This window comes from Atta cephalotes (assembly GCF_000143395.1).
Source record: "Atta cephalotes unplaced genomic scaffold scaffold00008, whole genome shotgun sequence".
Taxonomy (NCBI): domain Eukaryota; kingdom Metazoa; phylum Arthropoda; class Insecta; order Hymenoptera; family Formicidae; genus Atta; species Atta cephalotes.
In genome coordinates this window covers 7260046-7272369 of record NW_012130072.1, presented here as the reverse complement: position 1 = coordinate 7272369, position 12324 = coordinate 7260046, and the positions used below count along the sequence as shown (strand labels likewise).

The window sequence follows — 12324 nt, the reverse complement described above, 5'->3', positions numbered from 1 at the left end:
TATATATATATATATATATATATATATACACACTATATATATATATATATATATATATATATATATATATGCACATATATATGTATATGCATATAAGTTTAATTTTAATCTTTAATACTTTTTAGGAACACTTGTTTTTTTTGCAAAGGTACTCTTTAAATTTTTATGAATTTTTTTAAACAACATTTTTTTAAACGTTTATATGAAAGAAGATTATAAAAGAGAGAAAGCAGATGAATCAAAAAATGTGTATTAAAAATATGCATTTTACTTGATAACCAATTGCGTGGAAATCACTGAAACAAAAACATTAAAAAATAGCTAATGAAATTTTACTTAAAATAAGCGATATTGAACGACGATATTTCATAATTTTCATTTTGTCTAAAATAAAAATACAGCAAGCGTGAAAAAGGAATCATGGCGAATACTTGTGCCAGATATACGAACAATTTGTCAAAATCTATTCTGTTTAATGGATTGGCGCAAATTTAATTATGTTGAAGGCATAGATGAAAATTAACTATACTAGAACTATTTGTCCTAGTATTTATTGGATAGTTTAACATGAAATCCGCAATGATTTAATATCTCAGTTTTTCACTGGTGCCATTTATATTTTTTCAACATATCGCAGCTGCATCTAGAAAATAAAGTTCTCGGTTCTATTTGATTGAAATAGACGACATTGTGTAGTAAACATTTTTGGAGCTCATGCGTTTCAATGCACACTTAATCAGATTGATGAGAGTTCCACACAAATTTTTTAAAACTATTTTTATTTTTTGTAATAGATATTTAAGTTTTTATTAAACATGATTGATTAATAGCTTTTTTTATCAATAAAATAATTTTTGTATGAAAGACTGGAAGCTAAAAAGGTAATTTTTTTCTGATTTGATAAATAGAAAAATATATAAAAATCCTTTTAAAGCTCGCTAAAAGATTATGACATCTTTTTGACATCTTTTAGACTTCTCGCAACACAAAGTTTCAGATAAAGAGTAAACTTTAAGATACTGGCGGCTGCACTTCCCCAATGTCTCTCTGAAATCGTCTCCATCCCTGCCATGAGGGATTTTAATAAGCGGCGCGTAAACTCGTGGGAACGAAAAAGTGACGAAGTTCGAGTGCGGATGGTAGATCGAAGTCGCGCGGAGAATCGCGGAATCCAATTTAAATAATACTATCCTTCTGGCAACTTCGACTTCGGCATTTTCCTCAGGGAGCAAACGACCGATTGCCCACCTCTGCATTCGTCGCCCTTTCCCTCTCTAACTATTCGTCCCAAAGGAGCTTAAAAAATGATCCGCCAAAAGAAATTACAGACGCGCAGTTCTTCTGCCGACCTCTCTCTTCTCCTTTTATCTTTTTCTATCTTTCTCTATCTTATTCTTTTCCTCTCTCTCAATCTTTTTCTCTCTCAATTCCGTTTGGGACTGGATTAAATTCTCCATCGAATTCCGCAGCGTCTGTTCTCATCGAAAGAAAAGATTTTCCCGAAAACGTTCACGTGCAAACCGAACTATCAATATCCCGCGAAGCTTTTAACGTCGAGCGAATTAGAAAATGTCAACGACAGCAAGATATTACGTAATTACTTAAGCTTAAAAAAGAAGCCGTGAGCGGCCGCGAATGGTAGTTTCCAATGGCGAGTGAGAATGACAGCCGTCGTTCGCACGGAGATTATTTGCCAGACTGAATCCGGAGCATGGTGTGTGAACGTTAATCGAAATTTGAATCCGCGCATTAGATGCATGAATAGAGATGTGATTACTTGGTCATTACAGATATCATCATGTTTAAAAAAAATGCTGAATAATTCATACAGATATTTTATGATTACCAAAGTAGAGGAAGAGTTTCTTCATGAATCTATATCTTTAATTTAGATCCGTTAAATTCATAATATACAGTTGTCGGAATATACCAATTTTGATAGGTTTTAAGTATTGTAGAGTTGTAAAGCATAAAAAAATATTAAACTCATATTTTTTTATCTGCTGCTTATTTTAAGATTGAAAAGTCGAAACAACCCCTCGAAAATAATTTTTCGTTTTCAGAGAATATTTTTGAAATTATGAGATATACGGAAAAATATTTCATATAAGAAAGTTTTATGATATATTTTATATTTTTAATAACGGTACATTCATATTTTTTGAAAATGTTGAAATTTTTTATTTATTTTCACTCCCAGAGATTGTTTTGACTCCTAAATTTTGAAATAAGCTAATAAAAAAAGTAATCTTTTTTATGCTTCACAATCCAAAGCCCATCAAACTCGATGATAAACAATTCTGACCATTTTCGTAAGAGATTAAGAAATCTATTTATATTGGCAGCTTTATATTTTTATTTTTCTCAAGAGATACGAAGGCTACCTTCAAGAATAATAGTATACTATATGATATTAAAGTATTAATATAAATACATTAAAATATATTATTTAAACATACTATTTATATATTTTTAAAATAATAATAATTTATATTCTATATTTCTTTATTTCTTAAAGTATAAAATAAAAGTCTTATTAAAAGTTTGTCACATATATATATTGATAATATATTGATATATATATTGATAATTTTTATATTAATTAATGATTAAACATTTAAACAATTATAAAAATATTATTGTTAATTATGAAACCAAAATTTAAAATTGCCAATAAATATTTTATATTTTCTTTGTAAGAAAGAATTATTAAATTTTTAGCAAGTTCGCGATGGTTGCATTTACAATAATTATATTATATATCATTTTATTATTATAATATTATTATATATCATTTTTTATCCACGATATATTGTGATCCTCAATTAGAGGAGTGTTTGTTAAATGCTCATTGCATGATGAATTATCTATCCCGCTTATTTAAATAATCCATTTGTGTGAAAGCACCCATCATATCTCCTAATAATATTAGCATCGAACGTACTTGCTAAATGTATTTTACAGTAATGTAATATCTTTATAATATCTTTTAATAATATCTTTTCCTAAGATAATAGTTATTAAAAAATTTTTATTTTTATATTTACTATTAAAATTTTAGTGTTATTAAATTTATGAATTGTATGTATAGAATAGGCCGAAGCGAATTGGATCACAGGGTGAATCGGATTAACGATAATTTTATTACTTTTTTGTTTCGAAAACAGCTCGTTTGAATTAAAAAAATAATAAAATCAATGACAAATATCGACTAACTGTCTCAAAATTTACATTTATCCTATTCGTCTCGGTCTATCCTATAAATTTTTCTGTATACATTTGATTTGTATATTTTCAATCACATACATTCAATCATTGAAACTACAAATCGTGAGATTTTTTGAATTTACACAAAATTATGACATTTTTAAATTATCTTATCTTTTACTTTTCTTATATTTTTCACATTTGATTATTTTTAAATCAAATTTAAATTAAATTTAAATAAAAATTTAGAAATTTAGAAATTTTTAATTTCTAAGATTGTTTTATAAGTAAATTGAATTTTAACTTTAAAAGTATATTATATTATATATTTATATCCAATTTGTAAACATTCGAGTAAGTAAATTCTTTTGAAATTCTGTATAAGAATATTCAAAATTATGAGAATGTCATGTTCAGCATAAGGTCCATCTGGACCCCAAAGTGCATCAGGTAGTTAAAGCCCATTCCACCGAGTCCCTTTAACTTTCGAATTCTCGCTTTTACCGGCACAAAGGCTCATGTATTGAGTTGAGTCTCTTGCTTGACAGCTTCATTTCACCCTAAGTGGTTTCGTCGTGTCGCATCCTCGGTATCGCGAACATTAATCAAGGGATTGCCCGAGTGTTTCAGCAAGTGCGTTAAAAGCATCCTACTGTAACTCATACTTACGTAACCAATCGTATTAAGTTATCTTCACTTGATAAACGATTCAATCATCTGAAACTTTGGATTTTAATTTATTCATTGAGCTCTTCATATTCGTCTCATTTCATTTTGTTAGTATTTTAATTAATATTGATAACATGATATTAATATGGAGAGAATGCAAAATTAAAGATTCCTTGAATTAACTAACAATAAGTAGGTTATTAATCCTTAAAACAGATTATTCATCCTTAAAAATGTATCTTTGTATTATATACTCAAAGAATTCTCGTTCATTTAAATGAAGAAGAGAAAGCTCTATCGAAAATTCTTATTATTTTTCATTGTGAAATTATAACAAATAGTTAAAAGATTTTCTTTTATTCATTTAAATAAAAATTCAAATTTTTACCCTATTTCTGATAAATATATTAAGTTAATCTCGAGCTTAAATTCGTATACGAGTAAAAACTTTATGATTAATTTATATTGTACAATAATTAGTCTATGTTTGATTTAATTTTTAATACAATGATTAATATAATTCGATATGTAAGAATATAAAGATTTGTAATGTATTTTATGGATTGAGAATGATATTAAGACGAAAATTCTAAAAATCGTAATAACATATTGGTTGGTATTAAATTTTATTTGATTTTTGTTGCATCATAATGTAAATTTAATCAAAATAAAATTAATAAATACAATTAAAATATAACAAATTTATTTAAATAAACATAATAAAATATATTATAGAAATAAAAAAAATAATCAAATAAGTTAAAATATTATTGTAAAATATTGAAGTTACATGAATTTTACGATTTTCATATGTTCAGCGGAGATGTTCGAATAAATTATAATTCTTAAAATATTAAATTATAATATATCATTAAATTATTAATTTCTTAAAAATCTTTGAAACGTAGAATTGATTGTAAAATTACATTCAAATACATAATGCTATTAATTGCTATTTACAAAAGTTGATAACATGTATAGACGAAATGAACGATTGGAAAAAAAAATGAAAAACATATCGAGAGTGATCATCAAATTTTCATAGCAGTGACTCGACATGAGAATCGTTGTTGGACGGGTATACTGAATTTTAACTACAGATTCATTTGCAATTCTTTCGTTTGCGAGACTATTTTCGTAAACGTGCCGATTCTTCGCAAACCGAAAGAAAAGTCGGCGCACGTTTTCGAGACGCGTTTACGCATCTGGTCACGAATAATCCGTTCCCAATTCCCTCGAAAACTCGTGCGCAAGCGGCCGTCCAGTGCATTGGAGAGAAAGCTTTTTGCCAATGCAGCTTTTATCGATATGGATGATGTAACCGCAGGTCGATGCGTTTTGCTTTCGCGTTCGTTTAACTGAAATGGAAGTAGATGTTATATGCCAGGTGTTATGCACCACATCTTTCTTCTTTTAGTAAAGAATTTCCGGGTGAAAAGCATAGGGTTACAATGAATTTTTCTCTTTTTCACATTTGTCTATATGAATGAGATCGATATATGTATCATGTTTCTATTATAACTATAGCCGACATTTATTAGATGTATTTTGCACTTGCGCTGTTATTTGAATAGAAAAATATATTTAATTCCTATGGTTAAGTTATTCTCATTTTTCAGAAAAATAATAACTTGATAATATTTTTGATAATATTGAGACTTTCACAGGTGTTTTCTTCAGAGGTGGCGATGCCTTTGGCAGTATAACGGAAGTTTACATCCTTTAATTGTTAAATAAAAATTATACACTTTTTCTTTTTAATTGAATTTGTGTAAGTCCAAATTATACAAAATATTAACTAAAAGAATACATACATATTTATTAACTATATGCAAACGTTGCTTGTTAAAAAGCAGTCACGTTTACTGTATGAATATTTTATCAGAATTCAAATTGAAATTTATTTGAATTACCCTTTAACCGAGCAATTAGAATACATTTCTAATCAACAATCAATGCTGACTGCTTATGTTCTGTGTCATAGCGCCAACTCTGACGATCAGCGATGATTCTGGACGTATAGTTTCCAAGGAAAGGCATCTAAAGGCAGGCAGTGTCCTCAGGCTCAGGTGTGAGGCGAGGGACGTGCTCGAGTCGCTCAACGAGTCCGTCGTTTGGACTAGAGGAGATGAGACGCTTACAGAAGATATTAGGTAAGTGCTTGGAACAAACCATCATAGCATATTGCGATCGTTTGTTTTCAATTTGAAATAGTTGCGATCTCTATCGCTTTTTTTATTTAGATTGTATTATTCCAGAAAATAAGTTTTCCCTAGACTATTTAGTAACGTATTTATGATTTAAAAATGCTATCTGTATCTCTTCAAAAATCTATAAGTATCTATCTATAAGTATTCATTCTCTTCTCCATCCTTTGTATCATTTTTTTATTATTTATATGAATATATATGAATTTTTTTCATAAATAACATCTTATATTTTTATAATCTTTGTATTTAATAGTGCTGTATTCAAGAAGATTGTGTGAAAATAACTATGAATTTTTTTTATATGTGTGACAATTAAAATTTATAAAAGTCTTTTATTAGAAATCTCGAAAATATTCTTATACTATGGTATTTAGTTTAAATCTGGGTTTCTTATAAAAATATTTTAATATGGATTTAATATAAAATACGTTATTAATAAAAAAAAATATCTTCGTTTCTTTATTCTTAATCGGAAACACGATACTCTGCTGCTCAGTCTTACGAAAAGAGACTTTTTGTAGATTTTCCCGAATGATTCTACTACAGTTCTGATATAAAAGATTTAATTATTGAATTGTGACATAGATGAGTGTTTCCGCGAGGTTTGTTCAAAATCTACATTTCCTAAAAAAAAGCGAAAAATTCCACCATTTTCTTATTCTATCATTAATCTTTCATATTCTGCTTTTTGTTCCTTTTCGACAATGATAATTGGGGTAATCTAAAAATTTTATACTATTTTCGTACATAAGCTAAAAGATCATATTATATTATTCTTATTTTTGATCGTAAATTAAAAAAAGGATATTTATAAAAATTGTTCCAAAATATATATTTTTTATTTTTTCGTATAGACTATACATATATCTGGATATAGATTCTTTTATTAATGCAATTTTGTAAAAATAAAATATTGAAATACTTTATTCATATACTAAAAATAATAATCTTCATAGATTTTCTGTTAGAAACTCGAAGCAGTAAGGCGTTAAAATACACGCTTGGAATATAGGCGAATATTCACGCTCGGCGCAAACACGATCGTACCCCACTTTACAGTCCTACAATTTCTCCCCCACACGTAGGAGCGAACATCTTTGTGTACTCTATAAACACTTCATATCGACAGCTTGATATCGAATTTACGAAGAAAAGTGTGAGATATACGTTTGAACGATACAGTGTTGTTGTAATAATGTTTGATATCAGTCTTGGAAAAAGATTTCTAAGTTCTTTTGTATATCATTTTTTTTAAATAGAATTTTAAGAATTTTTATATATTTATTTTTACTTTTATATACAGGATATCTCAGAATTTAACGAACAAATTGCAGAAAGCAGTTACATATATTTTACAAATGAAAGTGATAGAAGAAAATGTTAAATGAAGTTTAGAAGTACTTTATTGCAAACAAATATAGAACATTTTAATGATTATTTATTACATGAAATATGATAAATATTTTGGTATAATATTGGCATTTTTGTTATTTCACGACGATAGAAATCTAACACCTATTCTTCTCGAGCGTAGCTTGTCTGAATATCATATTCACGCATAGGTCGAAATGATACATTTAGAGATAGTAAATATGATGCGAATATACACGCGAGATAAACATATTCGACCTTTCCATACAGGGAATATGTATTTTCATATTCTGTGCAATAGAAAATCCGTTGTTTCCTATTTTATATTCCGTTTCAATATTTATTTATAACTTTGTAATAAAGCATTTCTAGCTAAACTGTATATATTGTTTAAATTCCATTTATAAAATATGAACCTGTAGTTTGTTCATTAAATTCAGAAATATCATATAAACAGACATAAATGTTCAATTATACTTGTAAAGTTGATGAAGATTTTGAAATTTTAAAGAACAATCTTTTTGTGTAGTCAATTATGATTAGTATAAGTAAAAAACCAAATTTTAGAAATCTTTTATGCATGAAAAAATAAACATCTTTATGCGTTTCGAGATATTCCAAGTGTTGTAGGAAAATAAAATTTAAGCTATCTGTCAATTATATTTGTCTGTAAAATATAAATTCTATTCGAATATATGCTCTCGAGCGATAAATTTATCGCTCAATCCTGAAATGAGTTTCTTAATTAAATCGTCAGGTAACGTCTGGTCTAAATCAGTATGCAGCAGATTAGCAATTTCTCCAACCGCATTCTATAATACGTTCACTCAACGAAATCATCTCCGTTTCTCTTCTTCGTAGTTACTTGACGATAACGTAAATATATAGAGTGTTCTGAGCATTTTTATTTTTGTAAGTTTATATACATAGAAAGTACTGTATATAATATACTTTTCTTAATAAAAATGTCAAGATGATTTACGAATAAAAAGAATTAAATTTATAAATCATTAAAAGTTACTTTTTAGGAGAGAATAGATATTGAAATCTTGCATTTAATTTAGAATATAACATTTTTAACTTATTTTCATTTAAATTTCGTTCATTTTTAATTAATGAAATTACAGCTTCTCGAATTTTAAAGTTTGTAAGTCCGAATTTTTGCTCCACTTAATATAATATATAAAAAATTGTCTTTTTCAAATTAAATGTTCATAGAAATAGTAATGTGAAATAAATAAAATAATTTTAATTATTTACTAGAATATTATGTTTTAACTTGAAAATTAAAAAGATAAAATGTAACATTTTAGAATTTAATTGAAAATTTTAATTCAAGGATTAAAGAAAAAGAAAATACTTTTAAAGAAAGAAAATGTTATTTATCTTATTTATCTTATATAAATTTATTTAATCTTTGTAATAAAATGTATTAAGAAAAATTTTTATGTGTATCGACTTTTTAAAATTAAAAATAGATTTCATATTAAAGAATTCATAGTCAAAAAAATATATAAACATTCTGTATATTTGATTAGAGTTTGTGTATCAATGTGATATGTAACTTAGACAAGAAAGAGAAATATGGATAGAAACTCACGGCTCGATCTCGTTTCTAGCGAGAACAGAACTACAGAGATCTCGGCGGGCAAGGAGGTCCTTGTGATCGTCAGTACTCTCATCGTGGAGAGAGCCAGTCCCAGACACGCAGGGAACTATAGCTGCATGGTGCCCGGCAAAGCCAAGACCATCGTCGCGGTTCATGTTCTCAACGGTGAGTACGTCCTTTACACGTATGTCATCATTATAGTCTTCCTTTTTCATCTACTCTGAAAGGGAGAAGATTCCGTCGACACTTATCAAAGCGAAACGAAGTTCCCTTATAGTCGAGAGACTTTGGATCAGAATGTGCATTATGGATTAACAATTTTGAACTTGGATTGTCATGACCAAATGGTGTCCCCTTTCTGCTTTCGCTCCATTTCCGTGCCTTCTCGTTTAGTGGTTTCCGCTCTGCGACAGAAGTGGAAATCTTTCATACATGTACAAAGCTGCATTTCCAAATTCAAATTACGTAAAGGTATATCAAGTTTCGCTAGAAATTTCGAAGTTATATTGGCTTTTAAAGATAACTTCTATTGTACAAAAGAAGAAATATTATTTTACATATACATATTTGTATGAATTCAATATGTGCTCTTGGAATTTATTTGGAAAATTTTATAGCTTTGTACCCACAAAGAGACAATATTCTTTGAGAAAATATTCTTTATTATTAAAATTCTTGAACCCTTTATTGATTGATAAAATTTTTCAGCACAATCAAAATACAAAATATATATGGGTACATGATATCTCTTCGGTATTTTTAAATGATGAGAAATAAAAATAAACATACAGATTTCTAAGTATTTTATTAAAGAACAATTTAAAAAATTTCTTACAAAAAATTACTAAACTTTCACATGACAAAAAGGATTCTAGCTACTTTGTTCTCCTCTATATCATTCTATACTTCTTCTGTCTGTATTCATAGTCCGTTCTTATTTTAAGACTGTCTTAAGATGTGCTAATACGGATCTCTGATTAAGTTAAGTTCATGACATCTTAAGACTGTACTTAAGATGGTCTTTAATATAAAGTCCGACTATGAATACCGTTAATAGTTTACTTCATCAAAGTACATACTGAACGTGAATATTTTGTGCAACCAAATTGTGGCCACCATTGGCATTATAACTAATGACATACTTCAGCACACTTGGCGTAAAGCGGAATATTCCCTTCTCAATATCCTTCGTGTCACTAAAGGTATTCCTGTGAAAGTTTAGTAATTTTTTATAAAAAAAAAACTTTTTTAACTCTTCTTTATAATAAAATATCGAGAAATATAAATATGTGTTCATATTTATTTTTATTTCTTGTTACTTTAAAATACCGGAGGCATTTATCGTGTACACTCTGTATAAAATATTAAAATTCTGCGAATATCATACATATGAAAAACATAACAAATATCGATGTAGTAATTAATGCAGTAAAATCTTTTAAATCTTTTTATTTGTTTATAGCATTGAAATGTATATTTATAAAAATTACATCTTTCGCCAGCAATGATGGACTTTAAAGGCGCAGTATATTTTTAGATCGTGAATTCTAGTAGATAAATTTAAATATGTAAAATATGAATAAAATATAAGTAAAAAAATAAAATATAAGATAGTTGACCCAGAAATCAGAATATCAGTAAATTCACGTATTAAAGATGTATTTTAGTGCTTTCTGTCGTGAGGCTTGCTGATATTTTTATTGGTTCTAAGGAAGTATTTACAATGTTGTGTTACATACATTATGAAACTCGTAAATATATGAATTCATTATTGATTAAATCGAATATATGCAGCAACCGAGTCTATGCGTGATTTCGATCAAATGCTTGTGAGATTAAGAGACACTGTTTGACATCTCATGTGATTTTGGAGTATTTGCAATTTGCATGAGTAAATTGAGCTTCAAATTATATAACGAGATTGCAGTTTTACGTACACCATCACAAATTATTGTTTCGTACACTATACAAATTTCATAAGTTTTTTTTTTATGTGATAAGCACTGATTCGCTGAAGTAATTGTTCGAGTAATCGCTATATCTATCGATTACTGGGACTAGGTGGATTAAAAAAAATTCTTGTAAATCAAATAATAATGTATCCAAAATCCAAATTAAAAAATTAGATCCGTAATTGTTATTATCTAGACAGTCTAGCACTAGGAAAAAACACTCTAGGAAAAAAAATTAATTGGATGATACAGCAAACCTAATTTACTACGCAAATTCAACGTCGATAACTAAGAAGATTTGATGGTTTAACAAATCGCAAATGTTATTCAGCTGTCAACTTTGCTATTGTAACATAGAAAATTGACTGTCTGTATATTACGACTAGATTTGCTGAAGTTTTCAGCTGTGTTTTTTTCCGTGAAGGACCAATAATCGTCATAGGCACAATCGAGTTAATAAGTAGATACGCAAGTAAATAAAGGATGTCGATCACTGGATTATTTCTGTATCGATAACTGGTACATTTAGAACAGAAATTGACGCTATTCGAATAAAAACTAACAATTACAATTCTTTTCTGTTGAAACAGCTATTAATATTTATTGAAAATTTAATGATAGTTCTGAAAAAAAAATTATAAAAATATATATATTATATATATTATATATTTTATAAAAAATTATAAAATATATAATTTAAAAAAAAATATATATATTAATTTATGTGTCTGAATTATTCCATCGGTCGTGTATGCGATAGTTAAACACGTATTTGTGGGACATACCTATAACGATTATTGATAAACCGTTATGGCGGCATGGTGATAACTCGTACATTTGCGTCTTCTAATTTTTACGAAGGATTTTCTCAATAATGGCAGTAGGTATAAAAATTAGAATGATGTTTTTTGTCAAAAAATTGATTTAAAATAACCTAAAATGATAGTCACTCACTTTTCAATTTGAAAAATATAAATTTGCAAGGCAAGCATTTTGGTTAATGTGACGATTATTGGATACCAATTACTTTGAATGAAATATAAGTCTAACCATAATAGTAAAAATTTGTTATTAAAGCTTTTACAAGTATGTAACAATTTTTTTTAATTTTTGTTCAGTCCGGATCAATATAAAAATCTGCACTGAAATTCGAAGACTCAGATTATAAACAGAGGGTGAAAATGTCACATTGCCGATGGAAGATTAAGATTTGAGAATACATCTTTAATTAGTCTGAATAATTTAGTAACGTAAGATTTATTATTTTTTATTTCTATTTACTTCTTCTATTTGTCCTTGAAGACAT

At 27.7% G+C, this 12324-nt stretch overlaps 1 protein-coding gene across 1 annotated transcript in view; it reads left to right on the top strand.

The window, feature by feature from the left end:
• LOC105627305 overlaps positions 1-12324 on the top strand; it is a 43181-nt gene that overhangs the window by 17447 nt on the left and 13410 nt on the right. Inside the window, exons 5-6 of the mRNA XM_012208592.1 lie at positions 5861-6029; positions 9077-9231. Of these exons, the coding sequence (XP_012063982.1) occupies positions 5861-6029; positions 9077-9231 (324 nt within the window). The remainder of the gene's footprint in view (positions 1-5860; positions 6030-9076; positions 9232-12324) is intronic.